At 40.4% G+C, this 19,949-nt stretch overlaps 1 protein-coding gene across 1 annotated transcript in view; it reads right to left on the bottom strand.

Annotated features, from left to right (window-relative positions):
• wdfy3 (WD repeat and FYVE domain containing 3) overlaps nt 1-19,949 on the bottom strand; it is a 586,950-nt gene that overhangs the window by 77,016 nt on the left and 489,985 nt on the right. Inside the window, 6 exon segments of the mRNA XM_072496251.1 lie at nt 3,780-3,865; nt 3,954-4,074; nt 9,377-9,525; nt 16,102-16,265; nt 17,689-17,857; nt 18,567-18,632. Of these exon segments, the coding sequence (XP_072352352.1) occupies nt 3,780-3,865; nt 3,954-4,074; nt 9,377-9,525; nt 16,102-16,265; nt 17,689-17,857; nt 18,567-18,632 (755 nt within the window).

Raw genomic sequence — 19,949 nt, forward strand, 5'->3', positions numbered from 1 at the left:
CTTAGGCAGCACCTTCCAAACCTACAACCATTACCATCTAAAAGAACAAGGGCAGCAGATACATGGGAACACCACCACCTGGAGGTTTCCTCCAAGTTACTCACCATCCTGACTTGGAAATATATCGCTTTTTCCTTCACTGTCGCTGGGTCAGAATCCTGGAACTCCCTCCTTAATAGCACCGTAGGTGCACCTAAACCACATCAACTAAAGCAGTACAAGAAAGCAGCTCTCCAACACCTTCTTAAGGGCAATTAGATCATAGTAACAATTAGATCATAAGCATACTTGTGGAAACTGACACTGTTGTCAGATAAATGGCAGCAAAGAGATGAGAAATAATAGGAGGCCAATGGTGCTGGAAAAGGAGGAGCAACCATTATGGGTTATTCTCTGGCTCCAATCTGATAGATATGAATGGAACCAGGCAAGAGCAGTCCTACCCAGCTGAATGATGGAGGACAGCCCTTGGCTGTGATGGAGGACAACCATGTCAAAGGCTGCAGAAGAAAGAAAGAGGAAGGGGGAATAATTTACCATTATCACGGTCACATAGGATGGCATTTGTGACCTTAATAAGAGCTGTGTTGGTACATGAGCAGAAACCTGATTGGAGGGCACTGGTAAAGGTGATTGTGAATTTTGGAGGCAACAGTATGCTCAAAGAGACTGGAGGCAAAAGAGAGGTGTGATGGGTATATATAGTCTGTAAGAACAGAGGGGTCAAGGATTGACTTTTTAAGGAGAGAACATAGAACAGTACAGCACAGAACAGGCCCTTCGGCCCTCGATGTTGTGCCGAGCCTTGTCCGAAACCAAGATCAAGCTATCCCACTCCCTGTCATTCTGGTGTGCTCCATGTGCATATCCAATAACCGCTTGAAAGTTCCTAAAGTGTCCCACTCCACTATCACAGCAGGCAGTCCATTCCACACCCTCCCACCCTGAATATTAGTTATGCCCCCTTGTAACAGTAACATCCACCCGAGGAAATAGTCTCTGAACGCCCACTCTATCTATCCCCCTCATTATCTTATAAACCTCTATTAAGTCGCCTCTCATCCTCCTCCGCTCCAAAGAGAAAAGCCCAGCTCCCTCAACCTTTCCTCATAAGACCTATCCTGCAAACCAGGCAGCATCCTGGTAAATCTCCTTTGCACCCTTGCCAATGCTTCCACATACTTCCTATAATGAGGTGACCAGAACTGCACACAATACTCCAAATGTGGTCTCACCAGGGTCATGTACAGTTTCAGCATTACCCCGCGGCTCTTAAACTCAAGCCCCCTGTTAATAAACGCTAACACACTATAAGCCTTCTTCACGGCTCTATCCACTTGAGTGGCAACCTTCAGAGATCTGTGGACATGAACCCCAAGATCTCTCTGTTCCTCAACATTCCTCAGAACCCTGCCGTTGACCCTGTAATCCACATTCAAATTTTTCTACCAAAATGAATCACCTCGCACTTATCAGGGTTAAAATCCATCTGCCATTTTTCGGCCCAGCTCTGCATCCTATCAATGTCTCTTTGCAGCCTACAACAGCCCTCCACCTCATCCACTACTCCACCAATCTTGGTGTCATCAGCAAATTTACTGACCCACCCTGGTGCCCCCTCCTCCAAGTCATTGATAAAAATCACAAATAGCAGAGCACCCAGCACTGATCCCTGTGGAACACCGCTGGTAACTGGTCTCCAGTCTGAAAATTTTCCATCCACTGCTCCCTTCCATTCGTTACAATACCTACCTTGGATGTCATTGGCATTTATCAGCCCACTGGCCCACCCTATCCTGATAAGGCATCAATTTGACATAGTCATATCTACAGAATTAGATCTTTCAGCTAATGTGACAGACTATAGCATCTCCCTTCCTAGAACTGTCAAGTCCCATGGGCAGGACAGACTCACTGGAGGTGATAGCCTACTGTTATACCATCAGGAGGGAGTATTCCTGGAAGTCATGAACGTTGACTCAGGACCCAGTGAAGTTTCCATAGCATCAGGTCAAACATCGACAAGCAAACTTATGGCTGATTACCACCTACGATCCTACTGCAGTTGATGAATCAGTGCTCATCCAGGTTGAACACCCCTTCGAAGAGGCACCATAAACAGCAAGGGTCCAGAATGCACCCTCGACGGGACACTTCAATGTCCTTCCCCAAGAGCGTCTCAGTAGCACCACTAAAAACCAAGGTAAACAAGTCCTGAAGGACATTGCTGCCAGACTAGGCTGGTGGCAGTGGTTAAAGAGCCAACATGAGGGAAAAAACAACTTGATCTCATCCTCATTAATCTACTCTACTAATCTTGCCAAGGACAGATTCTTCTGTCCGTGGCAAAATTGATAGCAGTGACCACGGGTGGTTCCTTCGCAGACTAAATCCTGTGTTCACACCGAGGATATCATCCACTATGTTAAACGGAATAGATTCAGAACAAACCTAGCAGCTGAAAACAAGTATTCATGAGACGTTCAATTATGGCAGATTTGAATGGGAGGGGAACAGTATCTGAGGAGAAGGGAACAGCATCAGCCAACATGGGATTCAGTAAAGAAAATTGGCTGGTTAGTGGAGATTGGGACAATGCAGCAGGAGATAGTTGTCATTGACAAGGTTAGTTCTGAATGGGAATGAGGAGACCATAAGACATAGGAGTAGAATTATGTAATTCAGCCCAGTGAGTCTGCCCACCATTCAATCATGGCTGATAGATTTCTCATCCCCATTCTCCCGCCTTCTCCCCATAACACCGAATGCCCTTATTAATAAAGAAACTATCTAGCTCTGTCTTAAAGACACTCAGTGACTTGGCCTCCACAGCCTTCTGCAGCAATGAGTTCCACAGATTCACCACCCTATGGGTGACGAAATTCCTCCTCATCTCTGTTTTAAAGGATTGTCCCTTCAGTCAGAGGCTGTGGCCTCAGCTTCTAGTTTTTCCTACTAGTGGAAACATCCTCTCCACATCCACTCTATCTAGGCCTCTTAGCATCCTGTAAGTTTCAATAAGATCCCCCCTCATCCTTCTAAACTCTGAGTACAGACCCAGAGTCCTCAACCGCTCCTCATATGACAAGCTCTTTATTCTAGAGATCATTCTTGTAAACCTCCTCTGAACCCTTTCTGAGGCCAGAACGTCCTTCCTTAGATTCAAGGCCGAAAACTGCTCACAATACTCCAAATGGGGTCTGTCCAGTGCCCTATGCAGCCTTAGGAGTACATCCCTGCTCTTGTACTCGAGCCCTTCCGACATGGATGCCAACATTGCATTTGTCTTCTTAAGAGTGAAAGATGCAAATTTAAGGCGATAGAAGAAGGGACCCAAAACAAAATTTGGGCCAATGTGCTAGGGAAAGGGAGAGAAGTTAGAAAGGCAGCTGATTTTCCTTAAGAGTGAAATCATTCAAGAGTTGTTCGCATTTGTTGAGTATAATGGAGTCTGAAGCCTTGCAGTTTCATTAATTATACTCTTCATCATGTTTTCTGTGATGGTAAAATGGAACCTATACCCACCTGAAAAGTTATGGACATTCAGCACCAAGGCAAAGAAACAAAATTCACTTAATTATTAACTGAAATATAACAAAATATTGCAGAATATTAGATCAAAAGACAAAAAAATAAGCCTCTAAATATCAAGAGTTGTATACTCATACCAAATTGGACTTGCCCTGAATTAACTTGTCAAACACTGCACGGTTTAAACTCTTACTTCTTGGGTTTTTAAAATAACAGCGCAGAAGAAAATCAAAAATAGTATTTCCTACCTTTGGTACACTTTATTTCGAACACCTTTTTGGAAGGCCAAGAGATAGTTTCGCCCATCACCAGAGAAAACTTCAACTGCAATAGGCTGAAGGAGGGATTCATTTGTAAGACAGTAGAACAACTTATCGAAATAAGCAAATAATAGATTAATCAAAAGACAACATGATTCCAACCTGCAATAGATAACGTCTCTTATGCACTTCTTTGATGTCCTCGTAGGCAAATTTACTGCAAGTCCTCTTCAGCTGACTCTCTCCTTGTCGTGCTCCTCTGGGTATAATAGGCTCATACAAGCTGGAAAAGTCAGAACAGAGTAAACTAAAGCTAGGTGTGACAGAGTTTGTGTCTCTTTAAACCAGACCTGCCGAATTAAAAAATCATATACCTCTTTTCTCCTTCAGAAGCAATGGTGACACCAGTAAAAATTCCATTTGTAATACTTCACAAACAGAATGCCTCACTGTGGCGCAAAGAATGATTCATGAAGACATTGTTTTATTAATTCATTTAAATTAGTTAAAGACTTCACTAGCTGCACTTGGTAACTCAACTAAATCTCAGTCTCTGTTGAGTTACTGATTGTAATAGAGGACATTATAATTAACCTGGCTTATAAAGCAGAAAAGCAACTAGTGTTCCTGTTCCAGTTTTTATCCAGTAAGTCCTACTGGAAATTGTGAGTGAACTACAAGAATTTCAGCAAGGCTTTTGACAGGGTTTCACGTGGTAGACTGCTCAGAAAGAGTCCATGGGATCCCAGAACAAATGGATTCAAAATTAGCTCATGGACAGGAAGCAAAACATAATGGATAGCAGGTGCTTTGTGACTGCAAGGCTGTTTCCAGTAGCATTTCATGAAGCTCAGTGCTAGGTACAGGAAAATCTCTTGTCTAGCATGCTCCAGAAGTGAGAGATACCAGCTAATTAAATATGCCGGTTACCAGAAATGTAAGGTGAGTTCCACGTTTTCATCCAATGAGAAAACTCCAGAATGATCCCAAAGGTTCTGAGGTTTCACAACTTCTGTGGGAGTGCACAAATAGAGTGAGCAATGCAGAGGGGCGATGGTGCTGCAGAGCAGTGGGAGGCTGGTGCTAGGACAGGGTGTCGAGACTATTCCAGGTAAGTTTGGCAGATCCAATCAAAAAACAGATCTGACCCCAGAATTCTAGATTGCAGAGTGCTGGATGACAGAAATGTTATTCAACTTGACTCTCACAGTATATATTAATGGTGCAAACTTGAAAATTGGGATGGGGATGAGGAGGAGAGCGGGGGTTCATAATTAAGAGGTTTGCAGTCCATACAGAAGTTAGCTGTGCAGTTGATAGTGAGGAAGAAAGCTGCAGACTGTAGAAAGAAATTAATGGACTGGTCAGGAGGGCAGAAAATTGTCATGGGGCAGGAGGCCCTATTTCAACAGGCCTCCTGGGACAATAGACTATTGAAACCTAAGTGCCAAAATTAATACCCAAACACAAAGGGAAAGGCAGCTATTCTGGCTTGACTGGGAGAAGACGCCAGAGTGGACCGTGATGCTGGAAGTCAGGTCAAGGGTTTTCAGAAGGCCAAGAGAAATGACTTTCGACAGGCAATGGACTTTTTGACCGCAAAACGGCTAACCGAGATTTAGTGGAAGCGGAGAGTAAATTTGGATTGGCTTCTGTAAAGGCTACTTGCGGAGTAATGTATAAACACGGCATGAAGTTGTCAGTTGTGATAAGAAACTAAAAATACATGTTTTGTAATTTAGAGAATTAGTTGCTTAAGTAATGTTTAATTGTGTTGATTTGTGCAGTTCCTTTAAATTGGCCACTGGGAATTCAAACCTCTTTTTCAACATTATTAGCCTCTACAGGATCATAGAATTGTTACAGCGCAGGAGGATGCCATTTGACCCATCGTATATGCATCAGCTCTCCAAACAACCAACAGGACTTTGTGCCGATTCCCTGCTTTTTCCTTGTACCCCAGGACATTATTTCTATTCAAGTAAATGCCTCGATTGAACCTACCTCCACCACATTTCCAGGCAGTGCATTCCAGAACCGAACCGCGTTGTGTGAAAAAGCTTTTTCTCACATTGCATCTGCTTCTTTCGCAAATCACTTTAAATCTGCGCCCTCTTGTACTTGATCCTTTTAAGAGTAGGAACACCCCCCCCACCCTGTCAACTCTGTTCAGCCCCCTCATGATTTTGAACATATCTATTAAATCTCCTATTAGCCTTCTTCTCTGCTAGGAGAACAGTCCTAATCTCACCAATCTACTCTCATAACTGAAGTTTATTATCACTGGAACCATTCTTGTAAATCTCTCCTGCACTCTCTGCAATGTGTTCACCTTCTTCCTATAGTGTGGCACCCAGAACTGTACACAATACTCCAGCTGAGGTCTAATTACTGACTTGTATAAGTCAGCATAACCTCCTTGCTCGTGTACTATATTCCCCTATTAAGAAAGCCCAGAATACTCTTTGCTTTTTTATCTGCTCTCTCCACCTGTTCTTTCACCTTCAATGATCTATGCATATTTACACCCAGGTCACTCTGTTCCTGCACCCCTTTAAAATTTGTACCCTTTATTTTACATTGCCTCTACATGTTTTCCTAGCAAAATGCATCACCTCACACTTCTCTGTATTGAACTTCATCTGCCACCTATCTGCCCACTCCACCAACCTGTCTAGGTCCTTTTGAAATTCTGCACTGTCCTCTTCACAGTTTATAATACTTCCAAATTTGTGTCATCCACAAACTTTGAAATTGTCCCTGCACACCAAGATCTAGATTATTAATATATGTCAGAAAAAGCAAGGGTCCCAATATCAACCCCTGGGGATACCATGATAAACCTTCCTCAAAAATATCCATTGACCGTTATTCTCTGCTTCCTTTTATTCAGCCAATTTGCTATCCACGTTGCTACTGTCACTTTTATTCCATGAGCTATAACTTTTCTCACAAGTCTGTTGAGTGAGCCTGTATCCAATACCTTCTGAAGGTCCAAGTACACCACAAAAACAGCATTACTCATATTGACCCTTTATATGTTACCTCATGAAAAACTCCAGCAAGCCAGTTAAACACAAATTTCCCTTTAGAAATCCATGCTGGGTCTTCCTAATCAACTTTGTAAGGGCATAACATTTGCAATTCTCCAGTCCTTTGGCACCTCCCCAAGTCTAGAGAAAACTGGAAGATTATGGCCTCCCCCCCCCCCCCCCCCCCCCTCCCCCCCAATTTCCATTGTCACTTCCTTCAATAGTCTTGGATGCACCTCATCCAACTTTCAGTAGTCTATTCAAAAATTTCTCCTTATCAATTTTGAACCCTTCTAGGGACAGAGTTTCCTTTATGTCATCATGTTCTGGGTAGCATCTACCTCCTTGGTAAATACAGATGTAAAGTATTAATTTAATACCTCAGCCACACCCACAGCCTCAATGTGTAAATTCCCGTCGGCCCCCAATTGGCCCTCATCTTTTTACCACCCGTTCACTATTTATATGCCTGCAGGGGACTTTGGGATTCCCCTTTATGTTGGCTGCCAGTCTTTTCTCTTCATCATTCTTCGCTTCTCTAATATACTTGGATTGGATTGGATTTGTTTACTGTCACGTGTACCGAGCTATAGTGAAAAGTATTTTTCTGCGAGCAGCTCAACAGATCATTAAGTACATGAAAAGAAAAGGAAATAAAGGAAAATACATAATAGGGGTACACAATGTAACTACGTAAGCACTGGCATAGGATGAAGCATACAGGGGTATAGTGTTAATCAGGTCAGTCCACAAGATGGTTGTTTGGGAGTCTGGTAACAGCGGGGAAGAAGCGGTTTTTGAGTCTGTTCGTGCGTGTTCTCAGACTTCTGTATCTCCTGCCGGATGGAAGAAGTTGGAAGAGTGAGTAAGCCGGGTGGGAGGGGTCTTTGATTATGCTGCCGGCTTTCCCCAGGCAGCGGGAGGTGTAGATGGAGTCAATGGATGGGAGGCAGTTTCGTGTGATGGACTGGGCTGTGTTCACGACTCTCTGAAGTTTCTTGCGGTCCTGTGCTGTGATGCAGCCTGATAGGATGCAATTTCCTCCCTTGCCTCACACAGCAGCCTAGGATACTTCTCATCTGGGACAGTGGACTTATCCATCTTTAATCCTGTTAAAACCGCTAACACCTCCGCCCTCTTAATGCTAATCTGCTCAATCATATCACAGTCCCCTCCCTGCTTTCTATACCTAGATCATCCTTCTCCAAAGAGAACATAGATGGAAAATACTAATTTAACACCTTACCTGTCTTTCAGTTCCTAATGGGCCCTACCCTTTCCCTGGTTATCCTCTTGCCCTTCATATACTGATAAAATACTTTGGGATTTTCCTTTATTTTGCCCGCCCGTGTTTTTTCATGACCCTTCGTCACTCTCCTAATTTATTTTTTAAATACCCCCCTAAACTTTCAATACTCCTCTAGGCCCCTGAATCCGCCATAATCCATTTTTTTGTTTCCATTTCCAATGCTGTATACTCCTTCACATCCAAGGTTCTCTGGATTTGTAGGCCCCAACTTTTACCTTTACGGGAACATGTTGGCATTACACTCTCTACATTTCTTTTTTGAATGACTCCCACTGCTCCGATATGGATCTTCCTACAAGTAGCTGTACCCAGTCCACCTTGGCCAAGTCCTGTCTTATCCTCTTAAAAAATCGGCCTTCCCCAAATCAGAAACCTGATTTCCGGTCTACCTTGGTCCTTTTCTAGAATTACCGTAAAACTTACAGGATTATGGTCACTATCATCGAATTGCTCCCCAACTGACACCTCTACCACCTAGCTGGTTTAACTCCCCAAATATAGGTCAAGTAGCACCCCCTCTCTTTTAGGACTTCCTACTTGCTGTCTTAAAAAGTCCTCCTGGATGCACTTTTAAGAATTCAACCCTCTCTAAGCCTTTCACTTTGCCTATCCCAGCTAATATTTTAGATTGCTTGTTTGTCTTACTATATTGGCTCTAACTTTGCCTTATTCCAGAAGCTGGTTTTGCACATATTGGCTCTTACACTGAGTACTTACCGGCCAATCAGCTCACCAGTTCCCTACATTATGGTTGTTATTTTTCCCACTGCTGTCCCACAACAGCGGAAATACTCACCAAACAACTAGCCTCTTCTCCTGCAGCAGGGCAAGACCACTTTCTGAACGGTGAAAAAGTTAGAAAGCAAAAAGAAAAGAGCACCTCTTTACCCTATGCAGTGAATTCCCACTTTGATCCAAATTCCCAAATATACTCACTCGATCTGAGTCTCACTCAGGATGAAGTCTCCCTCACTGCTCATGCGCTATCTACTGATCATGACAATTAACTCAAACTTGTAACAACAGGCCGGTATCACAAATTACAGATAAAAGACACTATAAATGCTAGCTACGTAATCTGATAAATGAGTGAAAACTATATGGACCATGTCCTTTTAATAAACATATCCACAATTAGAAGATGGATAAAATCGTTCATGATAAAGTATTCAATAAATATACAACTTGGGGATTACAGTAAACATTTAATCATCAATACAGCCAAATAAAAGAAATATACTCACTTCAGAGGCAGAGTCTCAATGTCACGGATCTCCCTAGTGGCAGTCATTGTGAAGCCATCAATCACATAGAAATGCTCTTTGCCAAACAAGAGGAGTCCTTCATTTGTGTCCAGCCCCTGTACTCGAGCACATCTGTACATGTGTTGAATCTATAACAGGTCAGACACATGTTAGTGTACTTAATTATCTGACAGCCATAAGTCATTCCATAAGTTTGCAATTAAACACAAGCACCAGTCACCATAGTGCATTATTATTACATAAAGCTTTTAAATTCAATATCTAACCAAATGCAATATTTTCTTCTTTCTACAAATGCTGCCTGATTTTCTGCTTAATTCCAGTATTTTCTCTTTATTTCTAACAAAATATAGTGCTTCCCACAAATAAGCAGGAAAAGTTCATGTTCTCAGGGAATATAGATATTTATGTAGCTAAAATTTCATTTAATGAAATTGATAAATTAGTTGATAAATCATCATTATAGATGCTGGCATATTTGAGTAACAAACAACTCGTGACTTTCAGCTAAAATTACAAGAAGTGTTCCAGATCACAATTGTGATGAATGTTTTAATACTGGCTTAATCTACCCATTCATTTTATGAACATAATCACTTCTACAACAGGGCAAGCTTCCAGTGCCATGTTCATCTTTTGGGAATGCACTTTGGAAATGGCAATACAGAAGACCAAGATTTTCATCCATTTTTAGCAAGTAGGGTTTCGCATTTGGGGCTCAAATTGGAAAATTTTACCTCATAACTTTGATTATTTATGATTGGAAATTTGATAAGAGTTGTAAATACATTAAGAGGAGATATTGTTCTCAGACACTCAGCTATCCTTTATTACCCTGTTTTCTGCTTTACTGCTAGGTAGCTTGAAAGATTTCTTTTGTTCCTATACTTTATACTTGCTTGCTACATTTCAAAATCCATTCATACATAAATAAACTCTATATTCAGCTACCTTAGGAGGCATATCTCTACTTTTGACCACCAGCATTGCTTTTCTATTCTGTGTTGTTCAGTTCTCGCTGGACAATAAATGTTCTGATGACAAGTAGTCACTGAATGTATTTCCCTTTCAGATGCTAATTATGTTGTATAATTTCAGCATTTTTTCTTTTCACTTTACATTTTCTATTTTCCTTAATTTGTTTAAAGCTTCCTTATGTAAAATTATAACATTCACAGCAGTATTTCACAAATGAGTACAGCTGCACACAATCCACAGACTTGTTTCAGATCAATTGCAAATAAAAGAAGGCACTTAAAAATGAAAATCAAAATACTGGAGGTGAAACTATTGGAGAAAGTGACAAATAAATCAAATCAATTTGTAATGATAGATCAGCATTATTCATATTGGCACACTTAGAGCAATATATGCTTACTTTGACTTGCTGATCCATTTTCCACTAAAACAATTCTGTCATTAACAACATTGCATAATACAGAAAGGTAGCTAATTTAATTTTCCAATTTTAGAACTTAATGAAATACAGTATTAAAAAGATGAGAATCTTGATTATGAAAATCCTGCTACTGGGACTGCTCATACTTTTGTATGTCATTTCTGTTTACCCGACTCTTGCAATGTGATACAAAATTGAAAGTTAAAAGGCTAGTGACAACAAATCATCTAATGCTTGTTTCCGTGCTGAAAAAGGTGACAAGAAATAAACACCCTGATTTTGTTTTGTGTAAAGTATGCAGAGTGTGTTCAAAGCAGTAGCACCGTTCCATGGTTCTAAAGGAACCAAAATACCACCCAAACCTTGATCCTGAGTTGATCGTATAGCGATTGCATTACATCTTTCTTAATAATCGCATTATAAAATTATAGAATCCGCAGCTTTTACTTTGTGGATTCTCGTGCCAGATAACGTACATAGTAACCTTGTAAGGAACGATTTGGAATTTGTTTTTAAAAAAATGTATTTTATTACAAACATGTGAACAGATTACAACACAAACACCCAAGGAAACATATTTCCCAGCAATCAACTGTACAGTCTGTACAAATCCAATTTGGATTTTGGACCATGACCTTTCAATTGTCAGTTAATGCTATGAGTCTGCAATTAAGTCTTTCTCAACTAACGGTTTCTCCAGATTTCTCTTAGCATTCTTTGAACGGTCCACAGAGACACTCAACTCTGCTTCCTTAATCAATAACAACAATTCCATCCTGCCCTTTCGCCAATCTTCCCACCCAGCAGTTTGTTTGGTGGTGGTGGTGGTGAAGGGGGGGGGGGGGGGGGCTGCAGCTAATCTTTTTAAAAAATAAATTCAGAGTACCCAATTATTTTTTCTCCAATTAAGGGACAATTTAGTGTGGCCAATCCACCTAACCTGCACATCTTTGGGTTGTGGGGGTGAAGCCCACGCAGACATGGGGAAAATGTGCAAACTCCACAAGGGCAGTGACCCAGGGCCGGGATTCAAACCCGGGTCCTCAGCACCGCAGTCCCAGTGCTAACCACTGCGCCACATGCCACCCTAAGAGCAGCTAACCTTGATGACATCCTTCCTGTCCTACTAACTCTCCAACATTCTATGTGGACTCTGACAGAGGATCAATAATCACTGCCTCTTCTCGCATTTCCTTCCAAAATGTTTGTTCACTTGAGGATGAGATCTTTACCATTCATGTCCTTACTGTGGAAGATTGCATTGACATCGTGGTGGAAACTTGGCTCACTGGTGATTATACTATGTCTCTTACTGAAGTTATTCCACCAGGCTAGATCTTTGTCTGTCCTGTCCCAAATGTAGCCCTCATCACCTAAGGTCCTCTTGATCTGTCTTCTTGCTCCTCTGGCATTTTTCCATTCTGCACCCTTCTATCACCCAGCTAAGCCCTGTGCTATTACTCACCAAGATATCCTCACTACCTCCTTCCTACAGCACCAAGCAACTTTTCTGTTGTGATTTAAAACTCCACCTGAATGCATTTTTTCCTCCTTCCTCTCCCTACGGCAAGGAGAAGGGTGTGGCAGAACCAACGCGCTCCCTAGCGGAAGGGAAGGGTTCCCTACCCCAATTTTAACTTTTTTGTATTTAGTTTATCTTCGATCTCTTCATATGCTCCAGGCTCATCTTTCTAACCTTTTGCTCCCTTGAAACTTTTACCCACTAAACTGACCACCCAGCTAACCTCCTGGTCCTCATGATATTGTAAATAGTTAGGAACACCAGGAGCAGGTGGAGTAGGCCTTTCAACCTTCAACTCCACTCTACTGTTCAATTAGATATCTGATCTGCATCAAATAAATATTCCCACCTTTCTTCATTTCTTGAGCCCTTGATATTTTACCAAATAGAATTCTATTCAGCTCTGACCTGTAACCTCCTATTCTTCTTTTTTGGGGAAGGGATCAAATTTACTACAGTGCAAAATAAGTGCTTCTTGATTTTGCCTTTGAATACCCTACTTCAAATGTAAAGATTATGTTTCCTTGTTTCCAATTTTCCATCCAGAGGAATACTTTTTCCATATCTACCCAATGAGCTGCTGAACAACTCACTCAGATTAGCCCTTAATCTCTTTTACTAAAGGGAATACAAAGTAAACTTATTTTATCTGTGCTGGTAATTTAACCCTATAAGTTTTGGTATCAATTTGCTCTTCTCAGTATTGTCGCCCTCCCATTCAAATAACCTCGACAAAAATATCCTTCTCTCCACTTTTCTTGCAAATTATTGCCTCATCTTCAAACTCCCTTTTCTCTCCAAAGTTCTTGAAAGCATAATCTCATCCCAACGCTATACCCATGTTTCTTGTAACTATGTTTAGCCTCCCTAATCAGGTTCCTTGGACAGCATAAGAACGCTCTCTATTGCTCTGTTGGCATTTCTTCACAGATAAAGGTTTTTTGGTAGGTTGTATTTTTCTTCTCATCAGTCGTAGGCCCATGGCTAGACAGGCCTACCGTGAATGGCAGATTCAGCACAAAGCAGCCCTAATCAAAATCAGAAATGAGAGCCACCGTGACTGACCATTTTGCAGGATCCTTCAGAGAATTAACATAGACTTAACAGTGCAGAAGGACTTCCTTACCCTTCTCGACATGTCTGTGTTCTTTGACCACATCAGAGAACATCCTGTAATGATTTCTCTCCCTGTTTTTTCTGGTGTCCATAGAGAACCTCTCTTTAGACTTCTCCTAACTCTCACTACTATTCTGCTCAAGGCAACATCATTGAAAATTTGATATCAGTTTTAACATGTGTGCTGATTGCACCTAGCTGTACCTCGACCCCTCCATTGCCTCTGTGATGTCAGATAAGTCCTGGATGCGCTGCAATTTTCACAATTAAACATTAGGAAGACCAAAGCCATTACTTTTGGCCCTTACACAAACTCTATTTATTCCCCAGCCACCAATCCCATCTGTGCCAGTGCCTCAGGTTGAAAAATACTGTTTGAAACTTGAGTGTTCTATTTGACAGAGTATAGCTTCAGACTCTATAATCTGTCCAACAAAAACACTGGCTACTTGCACTTCTGTAACAATGCCTGGCTTCATCCCTATCTCATTCCATCTGCTGAAATCTCATCTATGGTGCACCAATGATCCTCTGAAACATGAGCTCTTCCAAAATTCTGCTGCCATATGCCAAATGCAACAAGTACAAGTACTATTTATCCATCACCCTGTGCTCACACTCCCCTGATCGGTCAATGCTTAAGTTTAAAATCATTCTTTATGTCCAAATTACTCAAGCCCTTGCTCCTCCATATTGCTGTTACTTCCTCCAACCCTCCAACTCTGCATTTCTCAAAGACAGGCTTCTTCTGCATCCCCCAATTCCCTTCACCACACCAATGGTGGTTAAGATCTGCCATTTCCTTACTATAACTCTCTGCTCCTCCATCTCTATTGTACTTTAAGATGGTGCTTACAACTCTAACTCTTTAACCAAGTATTTGGTCATCTTTCCTAATCTCTCTTCTTTTGCTGATTTCTGCTTCTGCAAAGTGGCTTATGAATTTTCCCTACATTAATAGCGATGTTTAAATGCAAGTTGTTGCTGTTTCCAGAATGTCAAGGGTGCATCTATTGTCCGCAATGTTTCAACATATATTTTAAGATCAGGGCTGGGCTTTCTTAATTGTGCTGCTCATGCTTTCTCCACCCTTGCCGTTTGCATATAAACAGGGTAACTGTCTGTCAATTTAGAACTTTTCAACAGGAAACTGCATTTCAAAGGATAGTTGAAGTGAAATAAATAAAACTAACAACTAGATCATATTTTAAAAGAATAATTAAAATACTGTGTTTTAAAACACTCCATAGCATGTAATATCTTCCATATAACTAATCAACACTACCTGCGTTTTGCTCTAGACTATTCCAGATTGGACTAGGGCTCCAAAACAGGCCAATGTAGTCAATTGGATCTTTAGACTAGTTTAGGAATTTAAATTTGATTCATGGTTAGGTAAATTGGACATTCTGAATTCTCCCTCCGTGTACCCGAACAGGCGTCATAATGTGGCGACTAAAGGATTTTCACAGTAACTTCATTACAGTGTTACTGTAAGCCTACTTGTGACACTAATAAAGATTATTATCCCACCAATTCATTTTCAATAATAAAAATTAGTTGGCCAGGGTGCACTGAAAACACATCCATATAAGGATACATTTCCAGAACCTTCTGGTTAGTGTGGCCAGAGAGCAGGCCATCGCTAACAGTGCTACTTTGATTTGCTAGTTGCAGACTGCTATGTGTAGTATAACTACATCCCTAAGCAACACACCGGAGCAAATTTAACTACACTAAATAATCTTTTCAAGTTGAGTGCTTTAGTAGCTGATGTGGTAGTATACCGATATGGAGTCAGAAAAGATTGGGAATTCAAGGAATCCAGAGAATACAATGTTAAAAGTGAAACTGGAGACGGCTGAGCAAGACAACATAGAGGAGGGTCAAGAAATAAGACCACTTAATGTGAAAAAATATAGTGGGTGTATCAAGGTATGCTCAGAAAGGTCAATAATCTTCCCTAGGTAAACTGAAGATGCACATTATTTTTAATATATTAAATTTGGGCAAAACTGATTCCATTATGCTTACTGTGAAGACAAAATGCATTTGTTATAAGTGGATCACAGATATGTCTGAGTTCATATTCCATGAGCAAAGCAATCGCATCTTTGCTCATGGGATATGAACTCAGACAAAGCCAACATTTATTGCCCATCCATAACTTCCTTTGAAAGGTGGTGGTGAACTGACTTCTTGAACTGTGATGAAAGTAATGTTAAGGAGGGAGTACCAACATTTTGACTCTCGTGACAGTGAAAGATTGATGATAAATTTCCAACTCAGGATTGTGTGCGACTTGGAGGGGAACTTATAGATGGTGATGTTCCCATGCGTTTGCTGCTCTTATTCTTTGAGATGATAGAAGCTGTGGATAGGCTTGGAGAAATATTTGCTTATACGAAACAAGATATTGCTTTTTAAAAAATATTTTCCATACTGTCCTGCTGATTTGATTACAATTTTACTCTAAAGTTAGAGGAGATTATTTTCATTGGCGTCAACAGAAAGGAGAACCTTGTGGTGTGCAATGGATGGCTGATTCTTTATTATGTGCTTTACAACCACCAAAAGTGAGAATTGCCCCCTTTAGAGTGTTGTAAATATTTAACAAAATAATTTAATCAGTGTAATTTATAAGATAAATGGGTCAAGCCACTGTACCTTTTCCCCCTCCTCCAGTAATCGGAGAAGAGTTTGGTTGTCTGTCTTCTCTTCTTCATCCATTGAACTTCCTTCAGAGATCTGGTCAAGGAAAGGTTCTGTGTTGTCTTCATCACCACCATCAGGGGCAGAACGTGAACGCTTCAGTGGAGGCTTTACAATTCCTAAACAATTATATTTTATATTAGTCTACAAATTAAAAGAAAATACACTTGGAATAGGTAACCTCTGAAAATGTCACAAATCCAATTTTATTTCTAAATAACTTATCTTTGCTAAACATAATTAGTACATTGCTGCAAAAAACATTTAGTACTGCAGTTCAGATCACATGAACACCCTCATATATTTGGTTATTAATTTAATTTTTTTGCCTAATTTAATTACAATTTAATTGTATTTTTTTATATTTTGCCTTAAACTTCCCTGGGTAATTTTCACAATTGTAGGTAGGTCTTTGTTAATCAACCAGGTAACTATCATCTTCAGAAATCTACTCTGACTGCTATAGAAGTACATTAACTGCATGGGCTTCATGGACCTGTTCCTGTCAGTTGAGTGGATGAAAACCATGCAAGTTTCATTCTATAAACACATTTAGGTAGTCTGATGCCTTTAGCTTCAGAGCGACTGATAAGAATTACCCGTTTAAGATTTAGACTAGTTTAGAGTATCAGAACTTTTTTATACCTTAGGTTTAAACGATTAAATCAATGGCAAGTTGTATAAACTTTGTTTGAATCCACTTGAGTTTAGAAGGTTGAGGGTGACCTGTTTAGAAGGTTGAGGGTGACCTAAGAAAGGTCTTTAAAATGATGAGAAAATTTGATAGAGCTAATAAAGTGAAACCATTTCCTCTGATAGGGAAATCGAGAACAAGGGGCAATAATATTAAAATTAGAGCTAGGCCATTTAAGAATGCACCTTTTCACAATGTTATTGAAAATCTCGAACTCTGCCCCCCCACTAAAAGACCATCTGAAATTTAAGACTGAGATCAATACTTTAAATACGCAAGGATATCAAAGAATATGAAACAAAGGTGATTAAACTTCATTGCAGTGTTAATGTAAGCCTACTTGTGACAATAATAAAGATTATTATTTTTATTATTATATTTAGTTGAATGGCACAACAGGCTCAAGGGTATAAGTGACCTGTTCCTGTTCCTATTTTATAAGCAAATTCCAAATTGATCATATTTTCTGACAATTCATTGTATATTTTCACTATATAATTAACATAATCAATTACTGTAGAACACTTTCTACGGATTTATTAATATTTCCATTATGGTAAATGGAATACTTGTATTTATCAAGCAGTGTGTCACTGGGATGTCTTAAGATATTTCACAGGTTTGCTTTGGAGTATGTAATGTCCTAGACCAATTTGAGATAGTGGGATAGTTCACAAGAAAAAACACATTCATCACTTGGCTATATTATAAAAAATATAGAGCATCAGTTTTGTAAAATTACAGCAATGTTATTCTTAGGTTATGTAATGGCTGGAACATAGGCCCAGTCCTGTTGCTTAAAGGAGGTGTATACATATTTCAGATTACAGGTAATATAATAGATTAACCTTTGACTCTTGCAATTGTATCTTCTCCATGCTCTGGTTCATGCTGGGTAGTTTCACCCTCTGAGCTCTCTTCAATTGTATCTGGATACATGGTAGGATTTCCAGCAGACAGCCGCATGTAGTATTCTTTACTGTCATAGCTTATAGCTCTACGGTAGCGAGCAGGTTTCTATAAAACCAAAATACATACGTACAAGATCTGATTTAATTTTTTAAAAATCCCAACATTGCTGACGAGATTTTGTTACACATCATATGACAGACATAAAAGGTGTTTGCAGGAGCCAGCCATAGGCTTATGATGTGGGAGGAAGACAATCAACTGCCAAAACACATGAATATTGGCAAGTGCTTTATGCTGAGTACTACTTTGGTTACATGCTTTAGCAAATTTTGTGCTTTTCTTTGTGAGACAATAATTAAAACTGAAGGGATATAATATAAAAATTGCTTAACATTGTGTAGAAGTTAGAAAAATGCGGTTTTATTATTTTTTTGTAGAGGGATAGGGAGAAAAAGAAAAAAAGGGCTGACTCAACTCAGACATTACATATTTCTGCTGACACTTGGTTTGAAACAATGCAGCTTGAATCACGAGGCCACACAAATAGCAACGATGTTATTCCAAGTGCTTGGGTGAGACTCCAGCCCAAGAAAGCCTGTTAGTGTGCAGTGTAAAACAGTCTACAAGGTCTATTTTGGTGACAAGTGCAAAGAATCCTGTCGTGAAGAGTGAATCATCACCTTATAGCTCAAAAAGATGTGTCAGGAGAAGCCAATCATAAAGCTATGTTACAATGCCCATCATGCAGGTTCATTCGCTTTCATTTCTTAATGGGCATAGTAACCGTTGCTCTCGATACTTTTTACTTGTTTACCTTCTCAGAAACCATATTGTCATCATCAAACCAAGGCACCCCAGGCAGTTTACTAGCGGTGACCGACTAAAATAAGGCATTGAGAATAATATGGGAAATACTCATCAGATTTTCAGCACAGTGAAGTAACTATATTAAGTATAGATACACACAGTAAACATTACAAGTAGGTGGCAGTGCAGTTTAGAAATTACTCTTGAAAATGTATTGTATCACCTCAAAGATAAGCAGGTTTCATATGAAGCACAGTATATGAAAACACATGCAAACATTTACCACTTGCAACATTCTGAGCTACACAAGGTCAATTTCTAATTGTTATTATATTTCATCAACAATATTGAACTTGCCCAAAGTAAACACTAGAAAATCATAATCAACTTCAAATGCAAAGGAGTTTAATTCTAACATATTGCTCAAGCAATGCGATCTCAATAGCAGTGAATACTGGCACCACATTTAGGGGCCAGAGAAGGAGCTGCAAGTAAAACTACATACCAAAGGTCAACAGATGGACAATTAGTACAGAGGCTGTCATTGATCTGAAGACAGACCTCAAGAAGTGTCTTCAGCTTGTGACATTTCTAATGCCACGCCGCTCGGCCTCTCCAGTTCATTCATATCGTAGAATAGAATCCCTACAGTCAGAAGGTGACCATCCGGCCCATCGAGTCTGCACGAACCCATTGAAAGGGCAGTTTATCCATGTCCACTCTGCCCTATCACCATAACCTAAACTGCATATCCCTGGACACTAAGGGGCAATTTCTCAATGCCAATCCACCTAACCTGCACATCTTTGGACTGTGGGAGGAAACTGGAGCACCCAGAGGAAACCCACGCACACACGGGGAGAACGTACAAACTTACACAAATAGTAGCCCAAGGTCAGAATTGAACCTGGGTCCCTGGAGCTTTGAGGAGCAGTACTAACCACTGTGCAGCCAACATTCACTGATGGATCCATCCTACAGTTGGGAGAGCAAACGGTAAGCATGCTTGAGTTTTAGATTTTATTTTAGTAGGATTTAGTTTTCCTTTTGAACTTGACAATTTAGTACTAACACAATGGGCACGATTCTCCCACAAAATTTCTAAGTTAATTTATGGCGGGTTTCTCACGAAGTTTCACATTGGCTCTGCCAGCGTGTTCCCCGCCACTATTTAATGACACTTAGTCACTTTTTCTGGGCCCTGGGGAGTTTCTCACTGGTTTAGCCCACACTAGACTTTTTTTTAGCACTGGGGAGCTGAACTCCGAGATTGGGCCGCCATTTTGAAAGGTAGCCCCGATCTCGAAGTGGGTTTATGGGTCCCACCCACTCATGGGCAATGTCACCCCCTCCTCATCCCAAGTGAGGACACCCTGCTATGGGGTTCCTG

The sequence above is a fragment of the Scyliorhinus torazame genome, chromosome 3, assembly GCF_047496885.1.
Source record: "Scyliorhinus torazame isolate Kashiwa2021f chromosome 3, sScyTor2.1, whole genome shotgun sequence".
Classification (NCBI taxonomy): domain Eukaryota; kingdom Metazoa; phylum Chordata; class Chondrichthyes; order Carcharhiniformes; family Scyliorhinidae; genus Scyliorhinus; species Scyliorhinus torazame.